At 50.0% G+C, this 17913-nt stretch overlaps 1 protein-coding gene across 1 annotated transcript in view; it reads left to right on the plus strand.

The window, feature by feature from the left end:
• Positions 1–14227: 14227 nt before the first annotated feature.
• DCAF12 (DDB1 and CUL4 associated factor 12) overlaps positions 14228–17913 on the plus strand; it is a 45347-nt gene continuing 41661 nt past the window's right edge. Inside the window, exon 1 of the mRNA XM_082243323.1 lies at positions 14228–14424. Within this exon, the coding sequence (XP_082099449.1) occupies positions 14368–14424 (57 nt within the window). The 5' untranslated portion in view covers positions 14228–14367. The remainder of the gene's footprint in view (positions 14425–17913) is intronic.

The raw sequence follows: 17913 nt of genomic DNA on the forward strand, positions 1-17913 counted from the left end.
CCTCTGGTCCTGGCCAAAAGGCCCGTCCCAAGAGACAGGTGCAGAAAAAGTGCATATGGTGCAGTGACCAAGGTGCCAAAAACTCAAGGTGAGCTGCCCCTCACCAGTGAGAATTATAGCACCCCTGGGCTACCACCCCAGGGGCACATACACCACAAGCTTTTTTCAGTCCCGGCCTTCAGCCAGATCAGCGTAGCCCATCCCTACCAGGAGGCTTGGGATGTAGACAGCTTAGGGAGAGCCTGCCTTCAACTGGGGACAAGCCTTTTGCAAGGCCAGATTCAACCCAGGAGGAAAAGCCCTCCCACCGCCATCCCAATTCCTTACCAATTACATCCAGGAGCAATAGTAACCGGTGTGTAACTGGAACAGGCTTTCTCGCAACCTTCAAACTGATAGGGGCGGATCCTATTCAAATCAGGAGGCAGTGGACCCATCCGGCTTTCTCTGACAGTGCCTACTTCCCAATCCCCTAGATTCTCCTGGAGCGCCCTGATAAGAACAGATACTACACTTGATCTTAGCCAAAAGACAGAGAAGCAGCCAATCTCTAGAAGAGTAGCAATTTTTTTTTTTTTAAGCCTGTGGTGTGTGATACACACTCAAAAGCTACACCGGGTGCATAAAAAAGTGCACACACGCAAACGTGGGAAACACAAAAAGTGCACAAGGCGTACACATAGCCCTCCTCCGAAGGGGGAAGGCCCTAACCCTGATCCCCGGGGCGCAAGGCTCCTGACAGGGACTGAGGTACTCACTTGGTCCTGCCTGGCCGAAACTAGGCAGACACCGTTCTCTGGGAGGACTGCCGAAACAGCCCACCCCAAATACTAGGTGGGGCTCCCCCGAAGAGAGACCCCATGCGAGAGAGCGAACTAAGCCAGAAGGCCATATCCGCCACCTCCCAAGACTTTCAGGGCAGGCCCGAGGACCTACGCCATACTCATCGTGCTGTCAAAATAATCAACCGCCACATAAAAAAGGACAAACTGTGAACACACAACACAAAAGAAAAGAGTGGGGAAGGGGAAGTGCAGGTAGTGTCAAAGTGCAAGACCTTGACAGGCCCCCCAGCCAGGAATAAAATATTCCTTTAGTGCCAGCCAAAAGGCCCATCCCAAAAGGTAGGTGCAAAAAAAAGTGTGTATGTGGTGCAGTGACCAAGGTACCAAAAAACTCAAAAGTGAACTGCGCCTCACCAATGAAAATTACGGCACCCCTGGGCTGCCACCCCAGGGTCACGTACACCACAGGCGTGTGTTGTGTTTTTTTTTTTTTTTGTTTTTGTTTTTTTTTCTCGTTCCCGGCCTTCAGCACCGACCAGTGCAGCCTATCCCTACCAGCAGACATCGGAACATGAACAGCTTAGGGAGAGCCTACCTTCAAGTGGGGACAAGCCTTTTGCAAGGCCAGAATCAACCCAGGAGGAAAAGCCCTCCCATCGCCATCCCATTCCTCAGCCAATTACATCCAGGAGCAATACTAACCGGCCTTTAGGACAGACTGGCTTTTTTTGCCCCCTTCAAACTGGTAAGAACAGCTTAACCCAGGGCTCGCAAAAAACCCCGGGCGCCAGGTTGCATTGGCGACTAGAATTAGCGACCTGGCGCCTGGGGTGCACTGCAAGAGGTGTCCTGTACCTTTTGCGCCCCCCAACCACTCACCGAGTGCACGGACTACCGCGCCGTCCGAAAATTGAGGCCGCAGCTTTTCGGCCTTCTTCAGGGGGAGAACGGGGAACTGGCGCCCTCTTGTGGTGGCCGGGAGTTTGACAAGCAGTAACTAATGGCTGTTTCCCCTGCCTGTCCTCAATGCCTGTCCATCTCCTTCCCCAAGAGGAGATGAGAGGGAAGTTTTTGCAGGCTTTATCTCCCTATCCACTTACATTTGCTTAAAGGGTAAGTGGACAGGGAGTGTGGTTATTAATTATTATTAATTTATTTTTTTAAATTATTAAAAAAAATAATTATTATTTTTCTTTTTTTTTTAATTATTATTAAAAAAATTTTTCTTTTTTTAATTATAAAAAAATAAAAAATAATTTATTTTTCTATTTTTTTTCACTTATTATAAAAAAATTATATATTATATAAATAATATATATATATTTTTTTCTTTCCTCATCGCTATGCCACAGCCGAAGGCCCCTTTCACACGGGCTGTCTGATCAGGTCCACCTGTCAGCTTTTCAGGCAGACCTGATCGGACCCTTCAGTCTCCTCTATGGAGCAGTAATCTGCCGCCATCTGATCCTGTCCGCCAAAAACAGACGGATGGTGGTTCTATTTTCTATCCATCCCGTGGATCGGATCAGATGGCATCGGATGGAAACAGACAGACAGTCTGTTTCCATCCGATTGCGCTATAGAGGAGAGTGGGGTTCTAGTCCTCTTTATGTGTAAATTTAGTATGTTATTTTTTTGGAAATAAAGCTTGGTTGTTTGTTTAAAAAAAAAATGGCTCCTAACTTTTTTAGCTGGCTCCTAGATTTCAGGAAAATTTGTCAAGCCCTGGCTTAACCCATTCAAATCAGAAGGCGGCGGACCTACATGCTTTCCTGGATGACCTACTCCCCATACCCCGGTACCTCCAGGCGCTCCAGGTTTTGGTCATACTGGTACTAGCTAAGAAGGTCCATACCAACTGATAAGAACAGATACTACACTTGGTCTTAGCCGAAAGGCCGAGAGGCGGCCCGCCCCCACTAGGCAGCAGGGATGCCGATCCACGGGCTGGTGGCCGCGATTACTGCTGGGCACCCGCGATCGTTCCCCGCTGAGAGAACGATGGTCTGCTGTTGTAAACACAGCAGACCGTTGTTCTCTCTAAAATGATCACAGAGCGCCTGTATAGGATCACAGGTCTCTGTGGTCATTTCACAAGTCCCTTCACCATACAGTTAGAAGACACCCCCCCTCACACTTAACCCTTTTATCACCCCTGGGTTAACCCCTTCCCTGCCAGTGTCATTATTACAGTGACAGTGCATATTTATAGCACTGATTACTGTAGTAATGTCACTGGTCCTCCCAAAAGTGTCAAGATGTCAGTTAGGGGTCCGATCTGTCTGCCGCAATGTCGCAGTCCCGCTAAAAATCGCAGATCGCCGTCATTACTAGTAAAAAAAATGACATAAATCTTTCCCCTAGTTTGTAGACATGATAACTTTTGCGCAAACCAATCAAAATACGCTTATTGGGATTTTTTTTTACCAAAAATATGTAGCAAAATACAAATTGGTCTATAAGGATGAAAACAAATAGATTTTTTAATTATTTTTTTTGGGAATGTTATATAGCAGAAAGTGAAAAATATTGTTTTTTTTTTTTTTTTTTGAATGGTCGCTCTTTTTTTGTTTGTAGCGCAAACAATAAAAATCGCAGAGGTGATCAAATACCACCAAATGAAAGCTCTATTTGTGGGGGAAAAAAAGGACATCAATTTTATTTGGGTACAGCGTCAAACAATCGCGCAATTGTCCGTTAAAATAACGCAGTGCCGAATCACAAAAAATGGCCTGGTCATTAAGGGGGGCAAACTTCTGGTCCAGAAGTGGTTAAAGGAAAATTGTACAAAAAAAAAAATGATTGGTTAAACCCACAAGTACTTTTTTCTACCACTACTATTCCTTTATATTCGCTTTTGGAATTTACAGATTCAGCAATTTAGAAATGGGATGAAAGGTTTAGCATTGTAAAACACTTTTTGATAGATAAGTAGTGCATTTTATTTACAACTATATAGATCAGACCAAAATGAGGGACAAATGAGGAAAGAAGGAAAGAGGGACTTTGTTCCGAATGAGGGACAGTCCCTTAAAAAAAAAAAAAAAGGGACAGTTGGGAACTATGCTATAAGCAGAGAAGTATTCAACTCACCACTTGATGCTTGATGGCTCCTTATCCATGTTTTTTTGGTAATTACGTATCAAACATAAAATAATTTTCACTCACAGGGTACCAGCATCACATACAAAACAAGTGTTTAACTCAGTGTCACTATAAAGATTTTAAAAAAGTCCTTAACTACTTGCCGCCCGCCCACCGTCAAATGACGTTCTCGTTCTGGAAGGGCGTCATATGACGGCGCCCCCGAAAGGCCGCTCTCATGCACCCGCGGGGGCAAGCAGCGCGGCGATTGCGGCCGCGCCATGTTCCTAGGACAATGGCGTGACCCCGATCTTGGTAAAGAGCCAATGACGTGGCTCTTTACCCATGTGATCGGCTGTGTCCAATCACAGCCAGTCACTTGTAAATGCGGAATTGCCGTTTATTGGCGATCCTCGCCTCACACTGTCAGAGTGTGTGACGAGGAGAGCCGATCAGCGGCTCCTCCTCAAAGGGGAGTCCAGGACAAATAATCATGGCACTAATTATCAGTGCCCTGATTACATTAAAGGAAAACCAGTGCACACCAATCAATGCCCATCAGTGACACCAATCAATGCCCATCAGTGACAGCAATCAGTGCCCATCAGTGACCCCAATGAGTGCCCACCAGTGACCTCAATCAGTGCCCATTAGTGTTACAAGTCAGTGTCCTTCAGTGCCTGCTCATCTGTGCTGCCCATCAGTGCTGCTCATCATTGCCCATCATTGTCACCCCTCAGTGCCCATCAGTGCTGTCCCTCACTGCTCATCAGTGTCGCCCACCAGTGCTGTCTATCAGTGCCCATCAGTGCCACCTATCAGTGCCCATCAGTGCCGCATATAAGTGCCACCTATCAGTGCCCATCAGTGCAGCATATTAGTGCCTCCTCATCAATGCCACCTAATCAGTGCCCTTCAGTGCCACCTCATTGATGCCAATAAGTGCCACCTCATCAGTGCCAATCAGTGCAGCCTTTCAGTGTCCATCAGTGCCGCCTAATCAGCGCATATCAGTGAAGGAGAAAAATTACTTATTTACAAAATTTACTGGCAGAAACTAAGAAAAACTTTTCAAAATTTTCCGTCTTTTTTCTTTTGTTTTTTTTAAAAAATAAAAAACACAGCGATGATTAAATACCACCGAAAGAAATCTCTATTTGTGTGAAGAAAAAAAATGGTATACATTTCATTTGAGTACAGCATTGCATGACTGCGCAATTGTCATTCAAAGTGTGACAGCGCTGAAAGCTGAAAATTGGCCTGGGCAGGAAGGGGGCGAAAGTGCCCGGTATTGAAGAAGTTAAAATGTATGTACACCCTAAATCTATTTTTCTGTCATTATGTCTATGTATACAGTTTTCTGTTTGTGTTACATCAGTTGCCCATAGGCTATAGGGTCTATCAGATAGGCCCCATACTGTTCAAAGAAGCAGGGACAACATAGCAGGTTACAAGGCAGTGGTTTAGCATTGTCAGTCTGCAACAGGCAGTGCTGTTAGTGGCAGGATCTACAGGTAAGAACTTTGTAACAGATTCTCCATCAATTATTTGCAAGGCATCCTAAAAAAAAAAAAGGATTTTCGGTTTACATTTTTCTAAGCTATGCTTTGCTTCTCTCCAGTGAGCCAACATCTTATAACTGACATGATCTGACATTGGGCTTCTGGTAGGTGGGTACAGGAAACACTCCCGTACCAGGCCTGGTACCGGTACTATGGGGTCAGCAGCGAGGCCAGATAATTTCTTTGTGCTAAAATGCATGCGGCTCCATGGGAAGCAGTGGTAAGGCAGCATTTAAAAGGGGGCATTCTATTCCCTAAATTTTTAATGGTTAGTTCACCTTTATTTACTTTTATTTGTAAAGAAATGTTTACTTTTGCAGATGCTCATATAATTGTTCTCCACTCTCTGTTCTGCAGATAGCAGGGCATACCCAATGTTGGATGCATAGCCCCAGAAACTCACAAATGAGCACTTGCTGCTTTGTTCCCAACTCTTTCACTCTTGCAGAATGCTGAGCTGCCAGAGAGAATGGACTGCACATGTGTGGGTATGGAATGAAACTGGGTGCTCCCATAGTTGCCAACATTTAAAAAAAATTTCCAGGGACACTTTGCAGCACAGCTATCAATTACCTGAAGCCCCGCCCACTCTGCATAATTAATTTCGTCTACTTATCAGATTATAGAGTCTACTCAATATAGAGAGAATTACAGGAAATTAAAAAGGGAATTTCAAACTTAAGGCCACAGTAGCAGAGTTGGAATAAGTCTCCCATTCAGCTGCACTACTTCTGCGTAACATTTATGGGCAGCCTAATTTACAGGCTCTTCCAGGGACAATATAAATTACCTGGGACAGGCTCCTATTTGCAGGGACTGTCCCAGGAAAAAAGGGACAGTTGGCAAGTATGGTGCTCCTTCATGATTTTCAGGACTGCACACACAACGCTTGGTATGTCCTGACATCTGCAGGATGGAGAACAATTATATGAGCAAATGAAAAAGTAAGCATTTACTTACAAAATGCATTTTAATGTATTAAGGACATAGCATAGGGAGGTTTTTGGAAAAAGTAAGTAAAGGTGAACTAACCCTAAACTTCCCTCCATCCTTGCTGGTGTTCTTTCACTGGGCATGCACCAGCACCATCTAGTGTTGTTATTGCAGTAAATGCATATAGCATGTCACCTCTTAAGGTTAGCTCTAGGTATGATTTTTTTGTTGCATACCTATGCAATAATAAAATCATACCGAAATGTTCCCTTTTCCCCCACTGAGAACCAATGCCCCCCTTTTCCCTCTACTGAGTATCAATGTCTCCTCTCTCCCCCACTGAGCACCATTTTACCCTCTTTCCCCCTACTGAGCACTAATTCCCCCCTTCTACGCCCAGTGAGGACCAATACCCTCCTCTCCCCGCACTGAACACCAATGTCATGCTTCTCCCCCCACTGCCCCCCTTCTGTCACCACTGAGAATCAATGCATCCCTTCTCCCACTACTAAGCAACAATGTCCCTCCCCTTTCCCGTAACTGAGCACCATCAACCTCTTTTTTTCCCCCACTGAACACCAATTCCCCTATCTCCTCTCATGAAGCATAAATTTCCCCTCTACACCCAACCCCCCCCCCCACCCCCCCAGCGCTATTGTCCCCACTATCGCCTCCACTGAGCACCAATGTCCCCTCTTTCCCACCAGTGAGCATCAATACTCCCTCCCACTGAGCACCAATGCCCACCTTCTCTCCCTTTGAGCACCATTGTCACTTCTTTCCCCAGCTAAGAACCAATGCCCCCCTTCTACCTCTACTAAGCACCATAGCCCCCTTTTGCCCCCCCCGCTGAGAACCAATGCCCCCCTTCTCCCCCTAATGAGCAACAATGGCCCCCTCTATCCCCCCCACTGATTATCCTTGTTCCCTCTTTCCCCCCACTGAGCACGAATTCCCCCCTTCTTTCCCCACTGAGGACCAATGCCCTCCTCTTCACACACTGAACACCAATGTCCCCTCTTTCCGCCCACTAAGCACCAATGTCCCCCTTACCCTGAACTAAGCACCATTGTCCCCCCCCCCCCCCACACTGAACACCAATGCCCCCCTTCTGCCATCACTGAAACTCAATGCCCCTCTTCTCCCACTACTAAGCAACAACGTCCCCCTTTTCTCCACCTCTGAGCACCATTGTCCCCTTTTTCCCCTACTGAAAACCAATGACCTTATCTCCCCTCATGGAGCACCAGTGTCCCCTTTTTCCCCCCACTAAACACCAATGCCCCTATCTCCCCCTCATGGAGCACCAATGTCCCCTTTTTCCCCCCACTGAACACCGATGCCCCTATCTCCCCTCATGGAGCACCAATGTCCCCTTTTTCCCCCACTGAACACCAATGCCCCTATCTCCCCTCATGGAGCACCTGTGTCCCCTTTTTCAACCACTAAACACCAATGCCCCTATCTCCCCTCATGGAGCACCAATGTCCCCTTTTTCCCCCCACTGAACACCGATGCCCCTATCTCCCCTCATGGAGCACCAATGTCCCCTCTTTGCAGGTCTCTTCTGCAATAAAGAGCCTTCCTGCTTGCAGTTTGTGACTGTGAAACTTTGGTTCCTCTTTAACTATTTTCCTAAAGAGTCATTTGCAAATAAAACATTAATATAGCATATACAATTGCTACACAAGTCATATTGTAATTAAATGTTATTAACCACTTCCAGACCACCCACAGTATATATACCTCATTACTTTGACTGTAAATACCGGCGTTTTGGCAGCAGCTAGCTGCCGTACCCCTGGTATAATTTTAAACTGTTGGTGATTCAGTGTCTAACAAAAGTGGTCCTGGCAGTGGATTTGCCATGGGATCACTTTTACAAGTGGCGGGAGAGGTGATCCCCTCCTCCATCCGCTTACAGTTCGTCTCTGGACTTACCGGACCCATCGTTTAGCCCAGAGCCAATCCGCTCCTCTTAGTGACTACATAATGCACAGAGCGCTGGGCTCAGGACTACATAATACACAGAGTGCTGGGTACAGGACTACATAATACACAGAACACTGGGCACATGACTACATAATACACAGAACACTGGGCACAGAACTACACAATACACAGAACACTGGGCACAGGACTACATAATACACAGAGTGCTGGGTACAGGACTACATAATACACAGGAGGGTGTTAGGCATAGAGTGCAGGGTTCAGAGATTTGCTATGCACAGGACACTACTCCTCCCACATCCATAGCTCACCTCTGCAACCTTCTGTCACAGATTATCTCTGCAGCCACCTCTAAGCTCTTCCCCTACAACAGCTAAACTCTCCATCTCTCCATGCAGCTGTATCAACCCTGACCCCTGCTCCTCCACTGCTCCCCCCCCCCCCCTCTGCTCACCTCTCGGTCTCTGCCCTCTACACAGTCAATTTCTGGCTCTGCCTCTCCTCCACTGAACAGCAGCAGGAGCAGCAGTGAGATCGTCCAGCAGGGGGCGTCGGAATCCGTGTCACCAGGCCGTTTCTCAGCCAGGCCAGCATGGGATGCCCTCTCTACGTTAATCTGGCTCTAAATCCTGGGACAGACTTGGTTCGGGGACAGTGTCCTCAGTCCGCGGACTGTTCCCGGAAACCGGGGATGTCTGGTCACCCTAGCTTAGACTTAACCATGAACGATTCCCCCTTTATTATTGATTGCATGTAACTTATATTTTTCAATGTTTTAATTTATTAGTGGACATGACATGTCCCCTTCAAGGAGATAATATGGTGTCCCCTATTGGCACATTTGCTCCCCAGTCAAGCTACAATCTGTCCTTCCTTGGCCAGTGCAGCTCTGAATCCAGATGTGGCCAAATCCTTGTCACATTCCAGTTCATTCACCAAAAGGAAAGATCAGAGAATAAATCTCCCTCTGCTCTACCCGCTGACACCCGCCATGTCTGTCCCTGGCCATCAGGAGGGGCAGCGGAGCAGGACGGGTGGTTGTCAGGTAAGGGGGTGCCACATTCTGGGGTATGTAGAAGTGACCAGATGGTTTTACAATCACTTCTAGCAGAAATGAGAGCAGACTAATGCCTCGTACACACGCACCGATTGTTGGCCGACCGATCGGCCGTCTTTTGTCCAGTGTTATTGTTGGTTGGAATGTGCTCTAGACTGCACACGAATTTTCTCGCCCAACAAAAATCTACTTCAGAAGTGATGTCATGTGATGGTTTACTTTCCATGTGTTTTTTCTTCTCTGAGCATGCCCAGTCTTGCTCATCAGATTTTTGTCTGCCGAAATCTGTACTGACTGACGGAAAATCAGCCGTTGTGTTGACGGCCAACAAAAATTTTATAGCCTGCACACCATATTTTATTCGGCCGAAAAGTCAGAGTCGGTTGTCGAAAGCATCATACTAACAAGCCGAAAATCAGCCGATCGGACGTTGGCCGAAAATTCCCAGCCAATAATCGATGCGTGTGTACGAGGCATTAGGCTCCGTTCACTCCATGGGGGTGTGATAGAGCACGTGTGCTTTTCCACACATTCTACTGTGCATTCCCATTTGTCATGTGTAGGGCAATACATTCATTTCAATAAGCTGCCCCACAGGCAAGAAATGCGCAAAAATTGTCCATTTTGTAAAATCTTGCTGCATGGCATTGCGGCACCATGCGTTTTAGCATGGATAAAAACACATGCATTAACATATGCGTGGGGGTGCCACTGAGAATGAATGCCACCATCGCACATCTGTTGAAGGGCAAAGCATTTCTGTGCATGGCAGGGAAGTATGTGAATTAAAATGCCTTCCGGACATGCGCAACGTGTGAATATAGCCCAAGGCCGGGGTCACACCGTTGTGGTGCAATATTGTGCTTTATGTCATGCAGTGCAGTTACATCAGCTCATTCATTATATGGGCTGTCTAATGCACAGAAAAAGGTTCATGCACTACAAGTATTTTAGCGCACCACAACACACCTTAGTGCTTTATCGGGTCTTGTGGTGCACTGGAACACACGTGCATAGGCAGGGCCGTGCCAGGGGCAGATGCTGCTAGAGGCTGCCATTTTTGCTGTAAACATCCCCCCGTCAGTTACTGCTAGTATATAGTCAGCTGAGGCACACAGAGACTTTGGTTGCTTGGTGTAAAGGAAATGTACATCCTCTATATTATTGTATTTTATTTTGTATGTATTGCACACTGCACTCACTGTGCACACGGCACTAATAATGTTTTCATTACATGTTTGCATTCTTTCGAGTCCTGATTAGCAGGGGCGTAACTACAAGGGTTGCAGGGGTTGCAATTGCAACCGGGCCCCATTCTCCAGGGGGCCTGTGTGGCTCCCCTGTACACTTGGATAAGGAGGGGCGGCGGGGGCAGCATGTAGAGAAATCACTGTCCTCCTTTTTCCTCTTGCAGCCACAGGAGGAAAATGGAGGAGATTGGTTCCTCTGTATGCTGCCCCCGCCACTCCTCCTATCCAGTTCACTTGTGTTCTGCTGTCTCTGGGCCCCTGTGTGCTCTCCTGGTGCCCCTCCCCCCTACTTTGCTCCCTCCCCTCTCCTGCCAGCTGCTGCAGGGGAGGTGTCACATTAGAGAAGCAGGAAGGGGTCAGTAAATATGTAATTTATCAGCTCCTTCCTTTTCTGAATGGACAGAGTCATAGTCAGTGACATTGTAAAAAAATAAAATAATAAAAAAATGTTTTATTAAATTAAAATATCAAAAAATATAAACTTCTGACACCAGTGGGTGAACTTCCGGGATCACAAAGGTCACACTTGCAACCAGGCCCTGGCATTCCACCACCGTGATGGCCCCAAAATGGCAGGAAGGGGGCCCACTGCAGAACTTATGAAAGGGTCCCGCTGCGGGACCGTAATAAAGGGTATAAAGAGTAAAGGGCCCCAGGATCAGCTGGAAGAGCCCCAGGCTTGAAGGGAAGGGCCCCGGCCAGGGGTCCGGGGGGCCCTTCACGGTTTCTTGCACCGGGGCCCTGAAGGTTCTAGTTAAGCATCTGCTGATTAGAATTAGGCCTGCCTATGTTATGCCGCTTGTTACCATGAAAGTACAATTGTAATAATAATGTGATACCTACGTAATCATGTGTATAAAAGCCTTCAATTGCGTAAAATAAAACAGAACAGTTATATTGGAGAGATGCGGAGTATCTTCTTGTGTCAGTTCCCTACTGCAGTAGTTATTATTTGGAAGCACTAATCAATATGAGGATAGGAGTTGCCTATCTTTAAAATATCCAGAACATTAGGATTCGCTCAGCTGGACCACACAGCGACTTTGGTTCCTAGGACGCAATCAGCTGGGCCACACAACACCTTTGAATGCTGAATGCAGATGCTGAGCCACATCGTGACTTCAGTTGCTAAGATGCAGTCAGCTGGACCACACAGCGACTTTGGTTCCTGGGACACAGTCAGCTGGGCAACATAACACCTTTGGTGGCTAGGATGCAGATGCTGAGCCACATAGCAACTTCTGTTGCTAGGATGCAGTCAGCTGGGCCACACACCAACTTTGGTTGCTAGGACACAGTCAGCTTAGCCACACAGCACCTTTGGTTGCTAGGCTGCAGATACTAAGCCACACAGTGACTTCAGTTGCTAAGATGTAGTCAGCCAGAACACACAATGACTTTGGTTGCTAGGATGTAGTCAGCTGGGCCACACAGCGACTTTGGTTGCTAGGACACAGTCAGCTGCGCCACACAGCTTCTTCGGTTGCTAGGATGCATATGTATAATGTAGTCAGCTGTATTACACAATGAAAACTGGTGTACTCAAAGAAATGAATACATGATAAAACCTCCCAAGGATACACTAGCAGCGCTAAAGGTATTATAAAATATACCTAATATAACACTAAAATAACATATGGGTCAGAGAATCAAGTTGGGGGGAAAACAACAACAGGCCTATTTATAAGCCGCCTCTGGTAAGTAGATTACCATCAGGCATGCACAGTGGTGAGGTGGTGGCACTTTGTTTGGTCTATGCAAGTGGCTGGATGATTTTCACTACTTGAATGACACTGGGACTTTACACCGGTGTACATGAAGATTTTTAAAAGTTTTATATGTGGATATCAAATGTTGAGTTTGCATTAAGGACTGCAAACTTTTTTGAATTAAGGACTGCATGTTCTTTTCCCTCCAACTTGATTCTCGGACTCGTATGTTATTTTAGTGTTATATTAGGTATATTTTATAACACCTTTAGCGCCGCTAGTGTATCCTTGGGAGGTTTTATCATTTATTAATTTATTTGAGTACACCAGTTTTTATGGGTTGATCATTATAGTGGCAGCTTAGCACTTTCTTTTGCTGGGAACTATTTTCCAGTAATAAAGTGTATTATTTTACATACTTTTCAGTGCGCTGGGTGAGTAGATTTTATCTTATATTTTTATTCTACTTCCATTTTATATTGTATTACACAATGACTTTGGTTACTAGGATGCAGAAGCTGAGCCACACAACGTCTTTGGTTGCTAGGATATAGTCAGCTGGGCCACACAACATCTTTGGTTGCTAGGATGCAGTCAGCTTGGCCAGACAGCAACTCTGGTTGCTAGTGCACTCAACTGGGCCACACAGCAACTTTGGTTGCTAGGATGCAGTTAGCTCGGCCATGCAGCAACTTTGGTTGCTAGGATGCAGTCAGCTTGGCCACACAACAACTTTGGTTGCCCGGATGCAGTCAGTTGGGCCACACAACAACTATGTTTGCTAGGATGCAAGCAGCTGGCCACACAACAACATTGGTTGCTGAAATGTTGTCAGCTGGGCTACACAACAATTTTGGTTGCTAGGATGCTGTCAGCTTGGCCACACAACAACTTTGGTTGCCCGGATGCAGTCAGTTGGGCCACACAACAACTATGTTTGTTAGGATGCAAGCAGCTGGCCGCACAACAACATTGGTTGCTGAAATGTAGTCAGCTGGGCTAAACAACAACTTTGGTTGCTAGGATGCTGTCAGCTTGGCCACACAGCAAATTTGGTTGCTGAGATACAGTCAGCTTGCCCATAAAGCAAATTTGGTTGCTAGGATGCAGTCAGCTTGCTTACGCAGCAACTTTGGTTGCTAGGATGCAGTCAGCTGGGCAACTAGGACGCAGATGGCTGGGCCACACAGTGTCATTGGTTGCTACAGTGGCGGCATCATAACAACCAAAGATGCCACACAGCCCGGGGACTCAGCATACACAGGGCTAAACATAAACTGAGGATGGAGTGCACAGTATGGAGACTCTGGCCTCAGTGCCATCCTCCTCCATGCCTCCATGAGCACAGGCAAAGAAATAAAAGCCTTGCAGGGGTTCTAACACTTTGCGGCTCCACCTTAAACATAATAGAACAAGTGCTGAGTGGAGTGAAGCTTTATTCAGGAAAATTCACTGACAATGTGTCGGGTCTGGATTGTTCCTGGAGATGGAGAACATGTGGCAAGGTCACTGTTATGTTTATTATTCTCATAAATGTATAATATTCAATACTGAGTGCTACAAAGGCCAAGTGACCAATCACACTAATGTGCATCATCCTCTCTTGCACACTACACCACTACTGTCTATCAGAGGTTACTAGGTGACAGCAGGCCACTCCCCCGGTCGTCTATTACTGGTTATTAAGTGACAGGGAGGCACGCCCACCGGCTGCCATCAGCAACTGTATTATGACAGGAGGCCACGCCCTTTAGCCTGCCTAGTAGTGATTGTATTATGACAGAAGACCACGCCCCTGCTCGTCCATCACTGGCTGCCAGCGATAGCCCGCCCCTCTCTGCTACTACCGTCGCATGGCTGTCAGGGGATGTAGGCGGGGTCGATGTTGCGCTCGGCGTGTTGACGCACAGACGTAGCGCTCGAGGTGAGAGGTCACGGCGGTGGACGCGGTGTGCGTCTTCTTGTCCCGTTATATGAGAGTTCGTTATCCGTCCGCCCGGGTTCTCTCCATGCGGGGGCAGAACGGGCGAGAGCATGACCCGGAGAGCAGTTAGCAGGAAGAGGAAAGCGGCGCCGGGAACCGGAGATCAGGTGACATACGGCGGGGGAGGCCTGTAAAGGCGGCTGGGGCCTTGTGTATCTGTTGTCAGGGGTGACGGATGTGGGGTCGTGCTGTGTCCTCAGTGTGTGAGGGAGTACTGTGGTGTCTGATTATTGTGGAGGGGGATGGGAAGATGGAGAGAGTCCAATACTTGGTGATTGGGGGGGGATCTCTGATTGGCCAGGAATGGGGAGATGACATCTGCTAATGTTGGATGTTTGCGGTTGTTGGGGATGGGACAGGGGCGCCTGCGGTTGTTGGGGATGGGATAGCGGTGCCTGCGGTTGTTGGGGATGGGATAGGGGCGCCTGCGGTTGTTGGGGATGGGATAGCGGTGCCTGCGGTTGTTGGGGATGGGATAGGGGCGCCTGCGACTGTTGTGGATGGCATAGGGGTGCCTGCGGTTGTTGGGGGTGGGATAGGGGCGCCTGCGGTTGTTGGGGGTGGGATAGGGGTGCCTGCGGTTGTTGGGGGTGGGATAGGGGTGCCTGCGGTTGTTGGGGATGGGATAGCGGCGCCTGCGGTTGTTGGGGATGGGATAGCGGCGCCTGCGGTTGTTGGGGATGGGATCGCGGCGCCTGCGGTTGTTGGGGATGGGATAGCGGCGCCTGCGGTTGTTGGGGATGGGATAGCGGCGCCTGCGGTTGTTGGGGATGGGATAGCGGCGCCTGCGGTTGTTGGGGATGGGATAGCGGCGCCTGCGGTTGTTGGGGGTGGGATAGGGGCGCCTGCGACTGTTGTGGATGGCATAGGGGTGCCTGCGGTTGTTGAGGGTGGGATAGGGGTGCCTGCGGTTGTTGGGGATGGGATAGCGGCGCCTGCGGTTGTTGGGGGCGGGATAGGGGCGCCTGCGACTGTTGTGGATGGCATAGGGGTGCCTGCGGTTGTTGGGGGTGGGATAGGGGTGCCTGCGGTTGTTGGGGATGGGATAGGGGTGCCTGCGGTTGTTGGGGATGGGATAGGGGTGCCTGCGGTTGTTGGGGATGGGATAGGGGTGCCTGCGGTTGTTGGGGATGGGATAGGGGCGCCTGCGACTGTTGTGGATGGCATAGGGGTGCCTGCGGTTGTTGGGGGTGGGATAGGGGCGCCTGCGGTTGTTGGGGGTGGGATAGGGGTGCCTGCGGTTGTTGGGGATGGGATAGCGGCGCCTGCGGTTGTTGGGGATGGGATAGCGGCGCCTGCGGTTGTTGGGGATGGGATAGCGGCGCCTGCGGTTGTTGGGGATGGGATAGCGGCGCCTGCGGTTGTTGGGGATGGGATAGCGGCGCCTGCGGTTGTTGGGGATGGGATAGCGGCGCCTGCGGTTGTTGGGGATGGGATAGCGGCGCCTGCGGTTGTTGGGGGTGGGATAGGGGCGCCTGCGACTGTTGTGGATGGCATAGGGGTGCCTGCGGTTGTTGAGGGTGGGATAGGGGTGCCTGCGGTTGTTGGGGATGGGATAGCGGCGCCTGCGGTTGTTGGGGGCGGGATAGGGGCGCCTGCGACTGTTGTGGATGGCATAGGGGTGCCTGCGGTTGTTGGGGGTGGGATAGGGGTGCCTGCGGTTGTTGGGGATGGGATAGGGGTGCCTGCGGTTGTTGGGGATGGGATAGGGGCGCCTGCGGTTGTTGGGGATGGGATAGGGGTGCCTGCGGTTGTTGGGGATGGGATAGGGGCGCCTGCGGTTGTTGGGGATGGGATAGGGGCGCCTGCGGTTGTTGGGGATGGGATAGGGGCGCCTGCGGTTGTTGGGGAAGGGATAGGGGCGCCTGCGGTTGTTGGGGATGGGATAGGGGCGCCTGCGGTTGTTGGGGATGGCATAGGGGCGCCTGCGGTTGTTGGGGATGGCATAGGGGCGCCTGCGGTTGTTGGGGGCGGGATAGGGGCGCCTGCGACTGTTGTGGATGGCATAGGGGTGCCTGCGGTTGTTGGGGGTGGGATAGGGGTGCCTGCGGTTGTTGGGGATGGGATAGGGGTGCCTGCGGTTGTTGGGGATGGGATAGGGGCGCCTGCGGTTGTTGGGGATGGGATAGGGGTGCCTGCGGTTGTTGGGGATGGGATAGGGGCGCCTGCGGTTGTTGGGGATGGGATAGGGGCGCCTGCGGTTGTTGGGGATGGGATAGGGGTGCCTGCGGTTGTTGGGGAAGGGATAGGGGCGCCTGCGGTTGTTGGGGAAGGGATAGGGGCACCTGCGGTTGTTGGGGGCGGGATAGGGGCGCCTGCGGTTGTTGGGGGCGGGATAGGGGCGCCTGCGGTTGTTGGGGGCGGGACAGGGGCACCTGCGGTTGTTGGGGATGGGATAGGGGCGCCTGCGGTTGTTGGGGATGGCATAGGGGCGCCTGCGGTTGTTGGGGAAGGGATAGGGGCGCCTGCGGTTGTTGGGGATGGGATAGGGGTGCCTGCGGTTGTTGGGGAAGGGATAGGGGCGCCTGCGGTTGTTGGGGAAGGGATAGGGGCGCCTGCGGTTGTTGGGGGCGGGATAGGGGCGCCTGCGGTTGTTGGGGGCGGGACAGGGGCGCCTGCGGTTGTTGGGGGCGGGACAGGGGCGCCTGCGGTTGTTGGGGATGGGATAGGGGCGCCTGCGGTTGTTGGGGATGGCATAGGGGCGCCTGCGGTTGTTGGGGATGGCATAGGGGCGCCTGCGGTTGTTGGGGGTGGGATAGGGGCGCCTGCGGTTGTTGGGGATGGCATAGGGGCGCCTGCGGTTGTTGGGGGTGGGATAGGGGCGCCTGCGGTTGTTGGGGATGGGATAGGGGCGGTTGTTGGGGATGGGATAGGGGTGCCTGCGGTTTTTGGGGATGGGACGTGGGCGCCTGCGGTTGTTGGGGATGGGACGTGGGCGCCTGCGGTTGTTGGGGATGGGACGTGGGCGCCTGCGGTTGTTGGGGATGGGACGTGGGCGCCTGCGGTTGTTGGGGGTGGGACGTGGGCGCCTGCGGTTGTTGGGGTAGGGGACAGGGGCGCCTGCGGTTGTTGGGGTAGGGGACAGGGGCGCCTGCGGTTGTTGGGGGTGGGACATGGGCGCCTGCGGTTGTTTGGGTAGGGGACATGGGCGCCTGCGGGTGTTGGGGTAGGGGAGGACATGGGCCATGGCATTTCTAATTGTTTGGAATAGGGGGACTGCTGTTCGGGATGGAGCTGTGGTGTCTGATTTGTTTGGGACAACGCCTGCAGTTGTTTGCTGATCTGATGTCTGTGATTGTTGGTATTACAGTGCATACAGTTGTTAGGGAATGGATGGATGAGGTCTGCGGTTGTTGGGGACAGGAAGGCTGCCCCTGTGGGTGTCTGTGATTTTGTCATTAACCTCCCTGGCGGTATGATTCTTTTGGATTTTAGGTGCTGAAAGCGGTACCATTATTTTAGGTGCTGAAAGCATGTAATTCTTGTGAATGAGCAGCCCAAACCAACTGTATACATTTATTATACATATTCTATATATATATATATATATATATATATATATATATATATATATATATTAGGGATGCACCGAAATG

This window comes from Pelophylax lessonae (genome assembly GCF_965119305.1).
Source record: "Pelophylax lessonae genome assembly, chromosome: 1".
In the NCBI taxonomy this organism is placed as follows: domain Eukaryota; kingdom Metazoa; phylum Chordata; class Amphibia; order Anura; family Ranidae; genus Pelophylax; species Pelophylax lessonae.